The following is a 19,544-nucleotide window of genomic DNA, read 5'->3' as shown; positions in this document are numbered from 1 at the left end:
AATTCCATCTATGGAAGGTCACATTCTGTCTATTATTAACATGAGGTGGTGGGACTGATGGAAGTCCCTGGATCAGAAATTGCCCAGTTTACATTCCTGTACTGCAAGTTGGTAATAGACATTCCTTGAGGTATAGGTATTGTATTTACGCTTATATATAGTGCCTTGCAAAAGTATTCAGCCCCTTTGGACTTTTTCACATTTTATTGCATTACAGCGTGGAACCATGATGTATTTAACTGAGAATTTATTTTCTATTTTTTATTAATTTTGTAAAATTTCTGGATTTTTTCCCCCCACTTTGACATTACCTCGTGTTGATGAGTGGCGCAAATTCTCAGTGGCTGTAACACAATAAAATGTGAAAAACTCCAAGGGGTGAATACCTTTGCAAGGCACTGTACTTATGTGCTGGGAGGTTATAAAGGGAGTACCCTTTAAAAAGAGAAAGCATTCACATGAAACTCTCTGAACAACAGGCTCATAATCAGCCATGACTCGACAAAGTGAAGTAAGGATACTGCAGGTAGTTTCTCAAAGGTTGAATGCAACACACACTACAAAATCCAACTGTAACGCTTTCCATGACGTGTTACTGAACAAACCACAGAAAAAAAAAGGGGGGGCATTTGTCTTTCTCTTAATATGCAAACTCTGATCAAGCAAGTATAGGAACATTTTGAAAAGTTTTGAGATAGATCCGAGTAATCTGTTTTCGGCAGATGCACTACTGTCAAGGTAAGGCCGGCTGCCAGATAGGAGTGATTAACAAGCCGCTGACGCGTGGAAGACAGACCCAAGACTGAAGACGAAGGGGATGGAGGCACTCTAGCCATGCCTGCCAGGGCAATCAGCAAAAAATAGAAAAAAAAAGGATAAGGAAATAAGAATGAGAGAGCTTTGAAGAACTTATATCAACCAAAACCATCTAAAGCAATGGAAACTAAATTAATAAAAACAACAATGCAGCGAGCCAAGTAGAACATTAAAAATGTTGCATGACACACACAGGAAACCAGTTATCATGGCACACTCTAAATTTAAAAGAGCACGAACCCAGATATTAAAAGCAAGAGTGTATTTTTTCAATGAGGTATTTTGATACACTGCTGCTACAATTCTCTTCTGCAGCACTTCTTTGTGTGACTGACATGGTTGCAACAAAGAAGATGGTTTCCTGCTCTCTAGAGTCAGCAAATCATAAACGTAACTATAGTACAGTACATCATGTTTGAATTGGGTTTGGAGTAATTAACTTAATGCAAGGAAATGATCTAATTTTGTTTGCTTAGCAGACGCCCTTATTTAGGGTGATGTATGTATGTTTGTTGGGAAAAAGTAAAACATTACATTTAAACTGCCTAACGCTATCATCTCTTACATAAATGGAAACAAGTAATAATAACAGAAGGAATACATACAGGTACTGTACCTGCGAAAGACAACTGAACTTGATAAAGGGCACGAAAAAAATACTGCAGGTTATAAGGTCAGCTTTGATTATTAAACACTTTGATCTTATGATTAAGTAAAGTACAACCACATATAACAAGATTCTAACGAATGAACCAACCACAAAAGTGTAAGGGGACAGTCTACCTGTTTTCACATGCCATTAGGTCGTGTTTGAAGCAAACGTAGGGAATAAATTAAAGACATCTTGTATACGTAAACAAATTACCCTTTTGAAGGCTGGTTTTATGCCTCACTGACACAATATGTGCATATTTAACAAAGCATATCCAAGCTAAAGCTACACCTAGTTGTATCAGCAGGTGTGTAATACCTACCTCGCAGGCATGTGAATTCCATTATGGCAGATTCCTGCAAGTTCAGTCACTAATGACGAAACCATCTGTAAAAAAAGCCAATGACACGTTAAACACACACTTGGGGGATAAGATGGCATTATTTTTAACCTGCTTTCCCACTAGGATATTTCCATTTTCTTTGGGAAGTATTTTTTCAGATTGGTTTATCGTTAGTAAAGTTCACTTGGGCAGAACTCTTACACTTTAAGGCAATCATTTGCATTTACCTGCATTTTGATTTGAAATAAAGAGGAAAAGCACAATTAAATCCAAACTAGATTTCTTCTGGATTTAATCCACACCAAAGTGCAGATTCCAAAATGTTTTGAACTAGTGAGTTTTATTTTTTGGGGCATGGTGTAAGGAAAGTATTACTTTACACTGATTAATTGGTTTTGCCGTTATATTTGTGAATAATCAATCAGTGACTATATAAATAATTCTTACATCTTTGACCAGGTTTGAATGCAGTTCCTCAGGAATACAACTCAAAGTCTGGAGAGAAGTGCTTGCTGCACTTTTGTCTTCTTCAGAAATGAGGTGACATAATAAGTTCTGGAAATAAAAGTTTAAGCAGTACAATGAGCATGATTCAAATATAATGCTAAAGACAACTACAGTAGACTCACGTTTTAAGCAGTAGTTAAGTTCCTGACATATAATCAGAACACCCTCCTTAAACAAGTAATCAACCATAAATCTATCAGTATGTGTATATATATATAGTTTAAAGTATTATAAGTAAGATAACAAATACAGTACTGTACAATATACAAAATAGATCAAATACAATTTAATAATAATATACAGGGAACACAGAAGGTACACAGATCTCACAAATCGCCTTCACTCCATTTCTTATTGAATGAATTGAAGATTCATTCTTTTCATACATATGTGCCAATCTGGTCACTGTCATCCCACCCCTTAACCTGTTCAAAGTCTCAATTTTTAACTCCAAATGAGGCAATCAGGCACTTTTCTTGACATGAATTTCCCCTTCATACTTGCCATCCATTTGCTACCCATATTGAGGGTGTTGCCGCATGATAAAGAGGACACTGGCGAGCTATAGGTTCTGTAACCAGTTCCCAAAGCGCAGTTCAGGTGTCTACCGAGCCAGATTTAAAAGTTTTTTTTCACCGACCTCCTACACACAAATTTGCGTAAAAATATTTCACGTCAAGTGTGAGTCCACTCTATAAACTTTTTTGAAATTCTATAAAGAATATGACTTAAAGGGCGACATGGTAGCGCATTGGTTATCATTGCTGCTTGGCAGCGCAGGGGCTCTGCGTGCAAATCTGGACCTGGGGTGCTATCTGCGCATTGTGAATGTTCCCTCCATGATGTTGTGGGTTTTTGTCCGGGTGCTTCAGTTTCTTCCCACAGTCCAAAAACACACTGGTGGGTTTCTGGGAAAATCAGCCCTGGTGTGAGTGCATGCGAGCATATCTGTGTGTGTCTTTCTGCCCTGCGTTCATAATGTACCCTGCCTGGGGCCCCTTGCTTGTCATGTCAGGCTGTGACCCTAAATTCGATTAAGAAAATGCAGAAAACGATTGAATGGATACATCTAATTTAATTATTTCGAAGGTTTTACTAAAATCACAATGCAAGGCTAATTTTAAATCAAGGTAAAATGCAAATGCCTGTTAAAACACAAACTTATGTGATTCCTTGTACTGAGGACTTGGGTTTTCAAAACTATCTAGTTTTCCGTGAGGCTGCCATTTTTACAAAAGCTCGCCATGAAGTTTTGTTCGAGCAGTGTGGCGTAACCATCGCAAAAGTATAACAGCACTACAGTAAGTATAACATGACTACTGAAAATATATTTAAACCAATTACTGTACATTGTATATGCTGTATATTTCTATGTCTACAAAATTAACTTTTTGTTCACATAATTGTTTTTGTGCTGGTGTGTTTGTAATAGGACTTTTAGGATCTTAGTACACAAAAATAACTAGAGAAAAGGGGAATTTAATTTCTCAGGTTTTGTGTTTGTAATATAAACAGTAATTCAGTACATTCCATGATGGAAAAATGTTCTCACTGCTGTTTGGTGTGGGGAGCTCAAAGGAGCTCTCAACTACAAACTTGAATGCAATGAAATATCAGCATAAAAAAGGCCTGGAAGGAACAGCTTAGAGATCACTTGCTTTCTCTAAGCCATGTTATAGTGAAGTTGACAAAACAGTACAAAATAAGTTAAACAAATCATTTACGGATGTTTTTTTTATAAGGGGTGGTATGGGTTTTACCCCCCATGTTCTGGCCAAATTCCTCCCTGGCTTTTACCAATCATGGGCTCCTAATAATCTCCATCTATGAACTGGCTTCATCACTCTGTTCTCCTCCCCACTGATAACAGATGTGTGTTGAGTGTACTGGTGCACGATGGGTGTCGTCGCATCATCCAGGTGGATGCTGCACACTGGTGGTGGTGGAGGGGAGTCCCCATTACCTGCGAAGCGCTTTGAGTGGAGAGTCCAGAAAAGCTACATTAAGTGTAAGGAATTATTATAAAAAGTATTATGAATGCAATGTTTAACAGTGTCTATAAAAACAGAAACCTGGCAAAACAAATTATATAAAGGCTTCACATTATATATAGGCTACTGTATATAATCCAAAAATGATTAAGTAGTCTTATCTTTTTTTGTTTTACAAAAAGCATGCAACTTCAGTAAAGTCAAACAATCAAAATACTTGTAGAAACCTCTACTTCTTCTAATCATAATGTGGTAATAATGTGAACCTAACTTTGTCATATAGAGTGCTTATTTTGAATGATATTCTTCCCTGCAAATCCTGTTCTGCCCTCTAGTGGCTGCAGCTTAACATAGCCACTCTCCCTGTCTAATGCAACCATCTGCTGATCAGCGTGGGTAACTTGAGGCTTCCCACCAAGCACGACACATTTGACAATCAGTGCTTCTCAATTATAAACAGGAGCTCGTACTACCTCCACCATAGCCAACGTCAGTCTACATTATACCACACATCATAGCTTTTAAACCTTTTCTCATTACAGTACATCAAGACCACAACCTATCAACTCGCGTTAGCTGCAACAAAGAAGATGGTATCCTGCTATCCCTTGCAGTCTGCAAATATACACGTACAATCATTACATTCGGTAGCGCGCTTTAATTGAAGATTGTTTGGGTTAACATTAAAAATGTACACCTGCTATGCAGAGCTCCAGCAACCCCTGCATTGAGTAAAGTGGTTAGAAAATCGATGGATGGATGCTATACAGAGCTACTGAGACCCAACCATGGACATCTGGACAAAGATAAACTCCTGTCTCACTGCACATACATTATACTTGTGGTAACAAGGATCAGGCTTTCTACGGTATAGCTACAGTACAGAACGATACAGTGTTCTTTGCTGTGGGACTGTTGCAATTACATCTTTTTAATTAAATGTAACATGCATTCCATTTTGCATGATTTCAGTCATACTTTCACTCGAAAAACTCTGAACATCTATTCATTCAAGAGTATTACACACTCTGTTTATACAATCTATTCCCAAGAAGGATACTGACATTATACAATTTGCTCAATTTCCACAATCGAGTCCAATCATAACAAGGTCTGCAGATTTTTTTAATTGAGCCAGGATGACTTCTCTATTTTTTGCTTCCCTAAGTGAGTCCAGCAACCCTAAAGCCGTCATCAACATCCTGGTACAGAAGCTGATAAAAAAAAAATGAAAACAAGGGAGCTCCTGACACTCCAAATTGGAAAATAAGATGTGCTGTTTTTGTAACATCTGATTAGGACCTTATGCGATGGCAGCTGAAGACGGAACAAAATTGGGTCCAAATGTACAGTGTCGTGTCACAACAGGCATCTACCCTGGACTGTGTGTGTTCACTTTAATTCTCTCCCACAACCTACCGCAAACCCTTGGTGGGAATGTCATTGTCATCTGCATAAGATTACTATAATCACATTACTGCCTGGTTTGCACTCTTGTTCAAAACATGGTTTTAACCTTTTCTTTCTTTCCCAGACCGAGATACTAAGGTTTTTGACACTGGTTCCCAGTCAACAGCTGATGAGAGCTGACCAGCGTGAAATATTAATAAGACTAATTTTACCTTAAAAAAATCAAATCTATTAAAGCTAGAAGCTTTCCAAGGCCAGTATACTACAGTTTTTGACGTTTGTTCATGTCGGCCAACAGCTGATGAGAACTGATAAGCATGAAATATTAATAAGAATTTGTTACCTTGAAAACATAAAATGTGTTAAAGTTAGAAGAGTCTTCAGGTCAAGATGGACAAGGGGAACTAAAAGCAAGGTTCACTTAACTAAATGCACTTATTTAGCCCTTTCCTTAGATCTATGGGTTTTATGCAAAATTAATCACTAGGATATGTGTTTGTGATGGCTAGGCTTAAAGTTAAATGTAAAGCCTGAAAATCATCTCACCACAGTCTTGTTAACATTGTAACAGTAAGAGGACACAAATAGGATTATATAGTAAAATGGAACATACCACTACATCTCTGAAGTCTTTCATTTTTCTAGAAAAAAAAACGAAAGCGGCTTTATTCAATCTAGAAAAATGCTGTTCTTTTCAGCCTAAAGGTCTGCTGCACTTAAGTGGTTTTGCTGTGTGTTCTTTATTGGTCCTCAGCACGCTAGACATTTTTCCAAAGGCTCTTTGATTACACACAATTATTACCATCTGATGTACAGAAACATTGTAACTCACACTTTGTCAAATGTCGGAAGGGGGGCGACTTTTAAATATAGTCCGATGTTTTGCATGATCGTAATCTTTCTGAATACAAGCATCGCTTGCAGAGAAACCTACTTTCAGTATACACTGAAAGATCTACTATAGATTGAGATTAAATTTGCTATAAAAAACACAAAGGATAGGTTCAATTGAACCTCATCTGCTTCGATGGTTAATTTTAATGCTGACTCCTGCCAAATCTTTACAAATCTTTGCAATGGTCAGAATTACAGAAGAACTCAAAGCCTCAGGAGGGTCAAGTCTCTGAACCTACTAATGTAGGAAGTGGTCATTTTCAAATCCCACGTACTTCACAAAAGAGAGAATTACAAGGCAAAGCTACTGTAGAGCAGGCCACACAGATTTTAAGTGGAAAACCTCCACAGATTGAAGTACCATGTGTTAGTCACTAAGAAAACCATCAAACATGCTCGACATTCAGATGTGGAACTGTGGGCCTGGCAGTTGTGGGGGCTCCATATTTAGCATAATTACTGTAGACAATTCGCTGCCAGCAGTACTCCTGGCTGTTCTTCCCCAGAGATCTCCTGAGAACGTTTTATTTAGCACAAACAGAAGACAGCCACTAAGTGGGAGGCCACTGGGTCTGTCCATACAGACAAAGCGAACTAACTATAGTAAAAAGCCTAGCAATACGAAACACAATATCTTGGTTATTGAATGGGATTTTTGTTAAAGATCTTTTTTAGATAAATGTTTGGGATACAAGTTTTTACATCTTTTTAAGGTTATGGGACTGTCTGTTGCCAACCACCTACGGTAATGAGCAGCAGCCATGATGAGAGCAAAGCACTGTACTGCTTGGGGAGACACTGCACAGAAACAGTCTACAGACTGTGACCACCCACACTATGGGAAGAACAGTGATTAAAAGAAATCTAAGATCTCACTTCTGCCAACACTGTCTACTCAACACAGTAATTATAATATTAACAGGCTCATCTTAATCTGTTGCATGTGCTCTGGCATGTCAGCACTTCCAGTCAACAAGCACAAAATAGAAAGTCATCTTTAATTTTGGACTGTCAGGGTATTGATGACAACAGTTAAATTAAGCATTTCGGAAAAAACACATATATATATACTTAGTTTAAAAATGTGCAGGTTTTATAGTAGAATGTTTAATTCCGTTTAAAAAAAAGATTTCATAAACTGTGACAAAATTTCGTACGTTTGATTTGTGGCATTTGCCTGATCTTTAAAACAGGTCAAAAATGATTTTAAAAAAAATATTTGAATGATGTTAACAAGCATCTAGAATCATGGAAAATTCAGAGAGTTAAAACAGCATCTGGGATAAAAGTTCCAATTTAAAATATGCTTCCAAAAACAAATGCAAAGGTTGAAATGACTTTTCATGCATTAAGGCAAAAGCACAGCCATGCATTTAATGCTCGTTTAAGTGCACTCTTACGGAGCTGAAGTGCTTTCGTGGTCTTTAACAGGCTACCCTTGGCCTCCTAGTTATCTAAGAAATATTACAGTAGTTTTTTAAAACAATAAAGTTACTATTTAAAAATGAAAAACATTTACTAAAATCAAAGCTCAAAGGAGTTTCTAGATAAGATTCACTCTTATAAAAGTACCCAGGCCTTAGCAAGAGATGCAAAAAGAAAGGCTTGGTAAAAGATGCCTTTGGTAAAAGTAAGTCAACTGCATGATACAAAGGAGTTTTCTATGGTAAGTACAGTATTCATGACAGTGAAGCAACAGGATTTTGATGCAATCTAAAATTAAATGTATCTAGGGATATTTCTGAGAGAATGAGATAACTTGAGAACAGCACAGATTATAACCACTTACTTAAGGGCATGTAATGCAAGATTCCCGTCTTCTGTGAAGGCTTGTTTACTTTTAATTTTTCTAACAGACTCCTTAAATCAATGTATTTCTAAAAAACAATTTTCCACAGCCTCCCCACCCCGATTCTCCTCCCTAATAATAAAACATCTGCCCTAAAACATCTGGCAGATTAAGGGTTTACTATAAAATAATTATTTTAATTAAAAGGCTGCATTATTAGACAAAAATAATCAAATAATACACTCTTATTTTATTAATCTGGCAATAGCCCGGCCTGTAAAGATTTCATGTTGATGATCATAAACCATCTGGTTGCTTTTGTAATCTTTACAATTTTGAAACACTACTCTTTTTTGCACATTATTATTTGTTTTTAGCTCTACCTGATTCACTATACTCTGTTAAAACATGAAAAAAGAGCACACAAAATTCAGGAGTACTCCCACAACCCTCGTTTTTAAATGCACATTTCCACGTGTGTCCTCTGGTTTGTGCTTTATTGCTGATTCTGAAGAAGTCCTTAGGTTGAGGAATATTAAAATCCGGTTAAATTGTAGTCTCCTCTGTTCAGATACAATTTGTAGTCTTTGAGCCTGACAGTGTAGGAGTGCATCTGATCACTCTTGTCTGGACTGACTCAAGAGCAGAAGTGTTGTCTTTCTAACACTGTGATCAATATTGTACAAACAATTCTAAATGAGAGTTTACTACTATCAATTAAAATGTTTAACTTGAATATTAATGGAAGGCTCCTTATCAAAAGGTCTTTTCCTTAACAACTGGACCACCTGGCCTCCTAAGAGTGCATCTGTGCCAGTTTCAGGTTGTCGGTTCAACCTTTGCTGGTTAGGAAGGGACTAGCTGCTTGGTTTTCAGCCCTCTGCATCAGCCAAACTCCCAAGCTGCAGGTGAGGCCGATACCTTTGCTTTAACAAGTCAGCGAAAGAACAATGTGACTGTAATATCTCACCAGCCTTTTTTTTCCCCCCTGGGATATTTCACAAGGTGAGACAACAATGCAGAGAAACCAGAATTTGTAAAAAAAAAACATGATTCAGAGGACTTAAATACACAAATAACACAAGCATTTTATGGAAAAATGGGAAAAGGTGTAGGACACTGTAAACTGTGTTCTCTGAATTAATTGAGACAATACAATTAAATACTTGCTAGTAAAGAGTTTGCCAAAACCCTACAATAATAGCCCAGACTTGGAAGCAGGCACTGTAATTGGAAACAAGTCCGTTTTGGTTTATTCTCATACCCAGAGCCAGTCGTTGGCCTTCAGTTCTACGGTATTCTGAGGTTCGGCACTATATAGACACCATAAACACTGCAGCAGCGTCCTCTGGCTCTCTTCTAGCAACAGAAACAAAAGACACAATTGTTTCAGACTTCAGTGTGTAAATTAAAATGATTATCACATTAAATGAACTCACCAATTGCTGTTACACTCTATGCACCCACTTTTCGACAAATGGCAGAATTTCAAGCATTTTTATAGCCTACAGTGTTGACACGTTTACACTAATGAAGGTCATTCGTAGCTCTTTTGGCAGAAGAATTTTGTTTACTCAGGTAGGCAAAGCAGAGTCTGGGATGAGTTGGACAGGCTTATACAACTTTTCCTTCAAATCATCCACTGTACTGCATCTGTACTGCAGTTCTGAAATATTTTAATTATGGAATTAAGTTTGTTTTTTTCCCCAATAGGGAACACCATCCAACCCTATCTTCCAATGACAACCAGATGCTGCAGTTTTATATGCTACTGTTAATCGATTTTTTTAAAGCCTGCACTGCAATGAATTCTGTGAAGAATTCTGTGGAAAGCAAAATAGAATAAAAACAAAGTCAAATTCAAAGCAGTTAGATAGGAGCTTTCCAATCCAATTAGCAATGGACAACCGTCACACAGTATCTAAATGTTGCCTCAGAGGGCAAAGTGCATGAGCATATGGAAGCATTGTCTCGCTGTCCGAGATGAGAAACAAGCTCAGAAAAAGTTGCAGGGTAATAAATTTACCATCCGCTATTACATATGGATTCCAACAGAGTCTTCCAAACAACTGGCCCACCAGGGGAAACGTTCTCATGGCCACAGTGGTATTCTGAAATGACAAAAGCAGTCCCAAAAGAGGGGGAATAAGCACTCAGAGCAAACAATAACTTTACTGTCTGGGGAGGGGTGTTCATGCAGTTTATAGGTTCAGTTAAAGGTTTGGAGTTTTTTAACAGGGCGGTTAAGGGGGGGTGCTGTTTTTCCCCTCATGATAACAAAGCGACACATTGTTCTGTGAGGATTTCAAGACTTACTTGCAGTAATTAAAACAAAGAAAAGCTTCAAGGCAACAAAAATAACTGCAACAATTTTACATACGCTGGTTTTAATTAAAGCAACGTGTAGTTCTTTAAAATAATATTTGTTTTTCTTCGGCAAGAGCCTAACTTTCCTGAGGCACAGTTTTTCGACAAAGGGTCATGACAAGAGTATTTAAGACACCCAACCAGAGAGGTCTTTGGGATTTATCCATTTGGCTTTGAAATGACTGAAAATCAAACCATCTATTAAATTTTGCAGACCAGCAGGAAGGGAAAGGACGTCTAATGAACTTTTGGCTCACTTTTTTCAGATTACTTTTTCCATTAAGCAATGCATTTCCTACCAGGGATATTTTCAAGTGTGAGGGCTATTACTATTACAATATTATGACTAACATGACAACTATCCTGCCCAAAAGTAATGGACAGCCAATTACATGTATTTATTCAGAAAACCTTCAGAAACAGGTTCTCTCAAACAGAATATGCACACGGCTCCAATTTAGTGCTAGATTAAAACGTCTGTGCATTACACAAAGGAGAAAGAATGTAAATCTAGATAAGCTCCCTATTCCACTATTTTCCAAGAAGGAATAATGCTTTCTAAAATGGCATCGGAGTACATATGCAAAAAAGCTTGTGTCAACTTATTTCTATGGCATCCTGCATAGCATTCAACACATAAATGTCCCTTTTCTCCAGGCTCTGCAGGTAAAAAAAAATACGTATTTATAATTAAACACCTCCCATAAGGAGTTTCAGCAAAAAGGAATCTTTTTTAATCCATGTTTAGGGGTGTTATTTGCACAATATTTGGGTTATACACACTTAACACGAAAGTCAAAAGGAACTCTTAACTCCATGTAAGACCCTAAAATCCTATCAATCTTTCATGAATATCCCATATGATAAAACACTGCAAATACAACAGAAACAATAGAATATAATAATAGCTCAACTAAAATCCTCAATTCAGTCAAGTCCTTTCTAAAACCTGTTGAAGTATAATTGAGATGTCCCCTAGTAGAACTTCTAATAATGTCAACAGGTTTGCTTGTGCTTGCAACTACGAAAATGACTACATCTTGCAGACCTCATAACGACCCAATTAAAACCCTGATGACTGAAATCCAGTTTTTCTTTCAGAAGGGCCAGGAACTGAGGCTGCTTGATTGGATAAGACATCTGGTGTAACATGGTGACCAAAGCAGAAAAAAGGACTCCTTTCACAATAAATCAAGATTACAGGAGAAGCATTCCTTTTGATGCTCCCTCCAATTTGCTCCGCTTCCAGAACTACATTAAAATAATGGATAAACTCTCTGAGGTGTTTTTCATTTACTTATTCAATCTAGGGCCTTGCTGTCTGTCTTGCTTTCACAACTCCAGCAAACATTGGTAACTCCCGTTAAAAGCTATCTCACCATGGTCTGCAACTTCTGGCAAAGCTGCTGCAGAAACGTCCTGAGCTTCTGCAGGTGCAGGCAAACGTCTTGCTGGGATGTGAAGGTCGTGGCCTGGCCCCATTCCACTGCCTTGTCAAGCCAGAACTCAATCAGATCTTCACTGGGGGAACTTCTCTGGGCCATAATGCAGGAAGTCTCATATGGAAACACGGACACTCCCAAACAAGACAGAGGGGACGGCGGTTTCAGGAACTGCAAAGCACAAAAAGAAATGAATGGAACTGCTTCTGTTCCATTGGCAGGAGAAAAACTGTTAAACGGTTGCTAAAAATGAACAGGGTGAAAAAAAAAATAATGAACCTTTTGTGCCAAAGCTACAGTGACTGAGTTGTAATCAGAAAATTGCTGTTAAATGTGCTGCCCAGCTGGGGCTCAAATTTTTACCATCTGAATTTGTCATCACCAGTATTTCATTAGTTGAGCTGTAAAACAGCTTTTTTTATATATATGGCACTGTGCGCAATAAAGTCTCAGGGCTCGAATTTAACTTTTAGCACCTCCTCACTCTTAGTTGAGAAGTATTTCTAACAAATTAACATCATTAACAGTCAGGCAGCATCTGTAGAAATTCTAGCTGTTTAGCCCATGCAGGGATAAAGTACCAGCTCCGAAATTTAAAACAAATGTACTTAACAATAAAAATTCTAGAAAAAAAAACTTTTTTGGGGGAAAAAACAGCGTCAGACACCAAAAATTTAATTTTCTCAAACTCACAGAATTAAAAAAAAACTGTAAATCTTGTAATTCGTTGTTCACACTGCAATGTTTTTAAACTTAATTATGGGTCTACACCAGACACAAAGCAGTCATTATTTAATCATCTGTTTACAAGAACCGTTTAATGTCTTGCCATGATCTCCAGTGGAAAGTCCCATGACGGCACATATTCAAAACAGAAAAGATAATTTATTTCTTGTTAGGAAAAAAAAAAGCTAAAACAAAAATTCAATATGCCAAACTGAGATGAGAAACCCTCTTTGTTCTCAAATGTTTGACTCCAATTCCCTGAAGCGCAGGATTTTTAGAACCTTAAGATATGTTTTAAATAGGATTTAGAATTGCGCCGGTAACTACAACCTCAGGTTTGGAAAATGCTGGGACTTTTATGTAAAGAGTTAACAGCAGATGTGGTGGTGTGCAAGCTCAAAAAACAAGAGGCTGAACTAGGTTCCTCAGATTTGTTCGGGACCGGTCTTCTGTTAGACCAAGTGAGCAGAGGCCTGAAGGGCGTTACTGTCCAGTAAAAAGGCTTGCTCCGATGCGTTCACAGCTCTGCACCGTACTGCGCCCGTCTCGATCGCTCCTGCTGCCCGCAGAGGCGGTGCCGGACCCCCACCGAACGCCCTGCCTGTTGCTTCTGTCACGGCTGTTTTTGCCGGGGTCCCAGAGACTCGACTGCTCCCGCTCCCCCATGCCGAAACGAGGCCCCGGTTCCCTGCTCCCTCCCTCTGGGCGGCCTGGTACCTGTGGATTTTTTTGTTGTGGAGCTCTACCTGATTCCCTACACTGTGTTAAAAAATGGAAAAAAAAAAAAGAGCACACAAAATTCAGTGCACTCCCACAACCCTGTGTAAAAACCTTGTTCTCGTTTTCAAATGCACATTTCCATGCGTGTCCTCTGGTTTGTGCTTTATTGTCGATTCTGAAGAAGTCCTTCAGGTTGAGGATTCTGAATATTAAAATCCGGTTAAATTGTAGTCTCCTCTGTTCAGATACAATTTGTAGTCTTTGAGCCTGACAGTGTAGGAGTGCATCTGATCACTCTTGTCTGGACTGACGCAAGAGCAGAAGTATTGTCTTTGTAAAACTGTGATCAATATTGTACAAACAATTCTAAATGAGAGTTTACTACTATCAATTAAAATTTTTAACTTCAATAATTGAAGGCTCCTTATCAAAAGGTCTTTTCCTTAACAACTGGACCACCTGGCCTCCTTAGAGTGCATCTGTGCCAGTTTCAGGTTGTCGGTTCAACCTTTGCTGGTTAGGAAGGGACTAGCTGCTTGGTTTTCAGCCCTCTGCGTCAGCCAGCTGCAGGTGAGGCCAGTACCTTTGCTTTAACAAGTCAGCGAAAGAGAAATGTGGCTGCGTAAACAGAGGCCCTGCCAGCTCTCCGCCAAGCTTCCCACATCCCTCTCATTCAGAAAGCGCAAGTCTCGGGGAGGTCTCTTCAAGCAAGGCAGGACTTTGAACACAACACAGGGATCTGAATATAACAGGGGAAATGAAATCCAGCTTTGCTGCACCTACAAACACAGATTGTTTATGGACACCCAGCAGGTTCCTGCACACCGTGATGGTGCGGCTCTCATTTGGATTGCCTGGACAATTTGTTTCTTTTGCAAAGGGCGCATTTTCCACGTTAAAATATTTCCATGCCTGGCATGGCAGGAAGACTGCTGGTTCTTTGAGAAGTGGGCCCACACCATTTTCTTTCCTAAAAAGTATTCATTCTTTGAACTATTATTCAACTATTTTAAACATTCTCGGGTCTAAAACACAAAATGAATTCGTACCCGAGAATATCAAAAGTGAACATTTTATAAGCATGCCATATTTTGGCAAAACACTGAATGTGAAATAAACTTGATATTTTCCGATCAAATCTCCTCTCAATCTGCTTTGTTAAACTGAAGGGACTGAGCCCCCTTTATCTCCCCATGTATATAAATCTGTTGATCGTCTTTGAACTGTTTCTGACTTTCTTTCTAGTGAAATGGTGACCAGAATTAAACTCAATATTCTAAATGAGTTCTTACTGCTGTGTAAAGACAGAGTATAACCTCCCTCAATTTAAATTCCACACTTTTCACTTCTTTATACCCAAGCACTCTATATTTTTATTGCTGCTCCATACTGCTTTAATAAGGACCTATAAGACTCTGCATAAACACCAAAATCCCCTGCATGCACAACGTCCTGCAGTTCTGAACCCCTCATGAAATATGTAGAGTGCAAGTTCCTATCTGCACATCCACCTTCTAGTCCCTTTGTCCAGGAAAGGCCAGTGCGCGAGCCGGAGCCGATCTTGGTAAACAAGGGCCACCAGGCAGGGCCCACATTGGACAGGGCCCACACAGACACACACAAGCTCGCACTCACAACAGGGCCCCCTCCTCCCCGCTCCCAGTCATACTTTCAAACAGGTGCCATAGCCTACTGAACTCAATTCATGTTATACCCACACTGGTACTTGTTTCTTTTTCCTGAGGGTTTTATTTATTTAATGGTCAAGAAGGCTGGCGCTCGTCAACAGTAACTTTGAGCACCACGACCTGTTCTTTCAGGATTTCTGCTAAACCGAATTTGCGACTTAATTGAAGGATAGGCTTCTTTTTTTTTTCTTTTTTTGGGGGGTTCTGACGTTAATGCAAAGTAATTAAATGGCTGTGATAAAACACCAGGGCTCAGAAAATGGTGTCTGGTCATCAATTTACAAATCACAACTTCTAAGTCTGTACTAGGTGGCGGGTTTTGTTTGTCAGAGTCTCTTTCCTAAGATAGGAGGGATCTAAGATTTCATTCCTTGGAGAGCCTATTGCCATCTGTTGTTTTTTTTTAATAAATACTAACCTTATTATTTTCTTAGACTTGGGACAATCTTTATCTTAAGGCCTTCTTGCAGTCGAATCCTCAAACTTCCACTTCTTTAAAGGTGCAGTGACCTATATAACACCTCATATGATATCATACTGATGCCCATGGAAATAAAATAATTCCACCACCTAAGAACATCCCTAAAATCTGTTGAAATGATACGGGTACCATATGTGTTGTTGGGATTTTTTCAAAGAATGGTAGAATGAGGGATCCTACAGAAGTTTAATATATGCAACATCCTCAGTGTTTTAACATTTGGTGAAGCTGAACAAGAAGGCAGGATTTGGCATGATCTGTATATGCACACGGATTAAGAACTGTCATCTTTAGGTGCTTGCCCACTAACTGGCAGACCCCCCACCCTACTGCTCTTCCTGTATCTATATCCATAACTTAGATTCTCATGTAATTAGCAAACGACATATGCAGCTGAAATCAAAATGGGAGGCATGCCACATAGGGAAACAGCTCCAAGAGAATGACAAAAAGGCAAAGTCCTGAAGCGGGAAGACTCTCGACAAATTAAATCTATCAGTGGGCAGTGGTTAGCACTGCTGCCTCGCGGTGCCTGGGTCCCTTGTCCAATCCTGGTGCTGGGAATTTAAAAGTGTATGTAGGTTAACTAACATTGCAGATAGGAAGCCGTTCACACTGAGTGCAGAGGATGGTGAAGACAAAGGCATTAGAACCCTGGTACACTACAGTAGCTATGGAACATGGCAGTAGTACAGAAATACTTTCACTTACAATGGGACACTGTGCTTTACTTAATTTATATCTGAAAGAATGGACACAGCTCAGGCTCACCAAAGACGGGGAAGACAAGAAAGGATGCTGCAGTGTCTGAAATAAAAATGATTGTATCACAGAACACACAAAGCAAGGATGTAAAAAAAATGTAAAAAAATCAGACAAATTATTGGAAATATGATTCACCATAGAAATGGACCGTCCTGAAATATGAAGACTGTAAACAAACGGTCACTATATTATATTCCAGCAATATATTATATAAACTACTCTTCAGTATATACTATAATGTCTTGCAAATTTCATTTGAAATAAACCACAAACGTTTATGACCCATTCTTGGGTTAGAAGAAACCCGGACAGTTCTTTTTCCCCAGAAAGGGACCTCAACATGACAGGAGGAAAAAATAATGCAGACCCAAGTTTCAGTTCACAAGACACAAAAATTCCATGTGGAATTGCATTCATGAATTAAAACGTTCCCAAGTTCTATTTAATCTCCATTCATTTTATTAAAAAAGCATGTACTGTACACAATCTGTCAGAACAAACACTAGACTTCAAATCATATTGCCACAACGGAATAGTCATGATAAGCTTGTTGTCAGATCTAGTTTTGAAAGGGAATTCTTTAGTCTCCTATGGGTCATCTTAAACTGACAGTTTTCTTAATTTCAACACTAAGTAATCTAGTCTTTAACTAGTAAACTAATCTCCATGATCACAGAACTGTTAAATCATAAAGCACAGGTCTGTGCATAGAATTTGTAATGGTTCAGACCTGAGCCTGGACATAACATGGGCTTACTGTGCTTGTTTTAGCGCCAAACAACAGAGAAAGATGGTAAAGTTGTAGTCGAAACTGAATTTCTATTTTGCTTGAACCTTACAAGCTCAAGGGATCACATTTAAGCATCTTAAAAGTGCATGAATTCTGAATGAAGCTCACAGTTGTTTTTTCTTTCTTTTCAGCTAAGATCAAAACAAGACAATCGATGTCTTCTACATCGGTGTCTTTCAGGCCCTATGCCAAAACATGTGCTGTGATTCAATTGCATCATGTTTTTTATAGCAATGACAGTGCTGAAACTAAAAGAAATTCAACAGACTACAGTTATGTAATTATGATAAACTCAACATCTGGATGGTTTACTCAGTAAGAATCAAGCTTGTAATCACTGCATTCTTTCACAGAACCAACCCTCTAGTTAAATTTTTCATTTGTATAAATTTTCATATCATTCACAACCACTTAGTTAGGAGAAAAACAATAGGAAAATATTTGTACAGAAATCTTGTTCACCTTCTCTGTTTTTACATTGAATGCTGCCTTTTGTAAGATTTTAATTTTAAAAGCAATCACAGACTGTATACTGCATCCGATGTTCTGCTGTTTTGGAATAACAAACGCACAATGACAAAACCCCTGCAGCTGTAAAAGGTTTTTTAAGTGCAGTCAGTCAGCAATAGAATTAAAAAGAACAGTGATATTTCTGAAGCCTCAATTTTTAAATAAATGTTGCTATGACTTAATGTTTCTTACTATTTTCATTATTAAGCATGTGAGTAGGCCCAGTAAAGTCTAGAAAACCTACTCTACATGAAGTTCAAAACAGCACTATGCCATACAGGATCCCTAAGGGTTAGAAAATACATCTACAGTATAACATCTGTTGACAATTGCTCGAATGAAAAGTTTTTTTTAATTGCTTTATTATAAATTGTTTGGCATTTTGTTTTATTTAGGGAAATGTCCTAGTATCAGGAAAAAATAACAAGTGATGAACACATACACAATCTCTAACAGGTTATCCTGTAGTAGATACTGTATCTGGAAATAGGATGACAATACTGGTAATCATCAATCGACAGTACTGTGAAGGGACGAGGTGGAAACAAAATGGAAGATAGCAAGTACTCCTTAATTCTCTTCCAACAGAGTTATGTCCAAAAACATCGCGACTATCACAGCACAAGCACCATCCTTAAAACTGTCTAGGACATACAGCACTCGACGGTATTCAAACCCCAAAACGGTTGTCACGCACAGTGTAGTCAATTTGGAGAAAACTTCAGGGTTTTTTACAGCATAAAAATGTATCTTAAAAAAACCCAATGTTTTTATCAGGCCTAACTATTACTGTGTACACATATAGTTGCACAGCCACAAAAGGTAGAGCAACTAGAAACTACAGTTCTACAAACTACTCTTTTTTTATCATATTTGAAGAAAACTGTTTCCACGATTATGGCAGGAAAGTGTTTCTGTTCATAGCTTCCTAATGAATGAACAAAACTCGTATCAACTCCTAATAAGGACAACGTCGTGTTCCTTCTGTAAAGAAAAAAAACCGTAGTAGAGACTCACGTAGAAATGAGAATAAAAAATGCTGTTTCTTGAAATTCACGATCAGCTCCCTAACTGTAAGTCGATTCTTTACTTTAAATCATGCTTTCCAAAGTCAGGCACGTCTGAAGGGAAACACCAAAAAACAAGATTACAAACCGCGCTGTAGCCCCACCTACATTTTAATGTCAAACTGCCTCTAGTCTAAGATCATATAGGAAACATGACTGTAGTGTGATTCTAACCTCTGTATGTATCCGCAAAATAATTGTTACACAAACCTTATAAGTCTCATCAAACCCCGACCCCGATCTCCATCTCCCGGTCTCTCTGCAGCAAGCTGCCGCTCTCTTTTCGCCGAGGCGGAAGTTGTGTTTTCCTATTGGCTAGACGTCAGATTCCCTCCCCCGAGCTCAGACATGGGCCGGGCACAGGAAACTGCCGCACATGTGCTTCTGTTTAGGGGCGGTGAAGACAGCACAGAAACCCAAGATGTTTAGGAATGAGGTGCTTTGCGCTGTCGAGGGAAAAAAAAAAACTCGATTCATTCTGTCATGCTGTGTTATACTGTAATGGAAGTGCACTCAGTGTTCACTGTGTAATGAAGGGAAGCACGTCGTTAAAAGGGAGGTTAGTTGTTGTTCAGCAGACATTAAA

General features: G+C 38.5%; 1 protein-coding gene across 1 annotated transcript in view; it reads right to left on the bottom strand.

Annotated features, from left to right (window-relative positions):
- The window catches only part of fancc (FA complementation group C), a 39,467-nt gene extending 20,229 nt beyond the window's left edge, over nucleotides 1-19,238 (bottom strand). Inside the window, exons 1-7 of the mRNA XM_015367588.2 lie at nucleotides 19,169-19,238; nucleotides 16,598-16,633; nucleotides 12,149-12,382; nucleotides 10,429-10,513; nucleotides 9,667-9,761; nucleotides 2,259-2,366; nucleotides 1,791-1,855 (exon numbers count right to left, since the gene is read on the bottom strand). Coding sequence (XP_015223074.1) covers nucleotides 1,791-1,855; nucleotides 2,259-2,366; nucleotides 9,667-9,761; nucleotides 10,429-10,513; nucleotides 12,149-12,313 — 518 coding nt within the window. The 5' untranslated portion in view covers nucleotides 12,314-12,382; nucleotides 16,598-16,633; nucleotides 19,169-19,238. The remainder of the gene's footprint in view (nucleotides 1-1,790; nucleotides 1,856-2,258; nucleotides 2,367-9,666; nucleotides 9,762-10,428; nucleotides 10,514-12,148; nucleotides 12,383-16,597; nucleotides 16,634-19,168) is intronic.
- Between the last annotated feature and the right edge of the window lie 306 nt (nucleotides 19,239-19,544).

Source organism: Lepisosteus oculatus, chromosome 3 (genome assembly GCF_040954835.1).
Source record: "Lepisosteus oculatus isolate fLepOcu1 chromosome 3, fLepOcu1.hap2, whole genome shotgun sequence".
Taxonomy (NCBI): Eukaryota; Metazoa; Chordata; class Actinopteri; order Semionotiformes; family Lepisosteidae; genus Lepisosteus; species Lepisosteus oculatus.
Note: the sequence above shows the minus strand (reverse complement) of the source record. Positions and strands in the feature narration are given on the sequence as shown.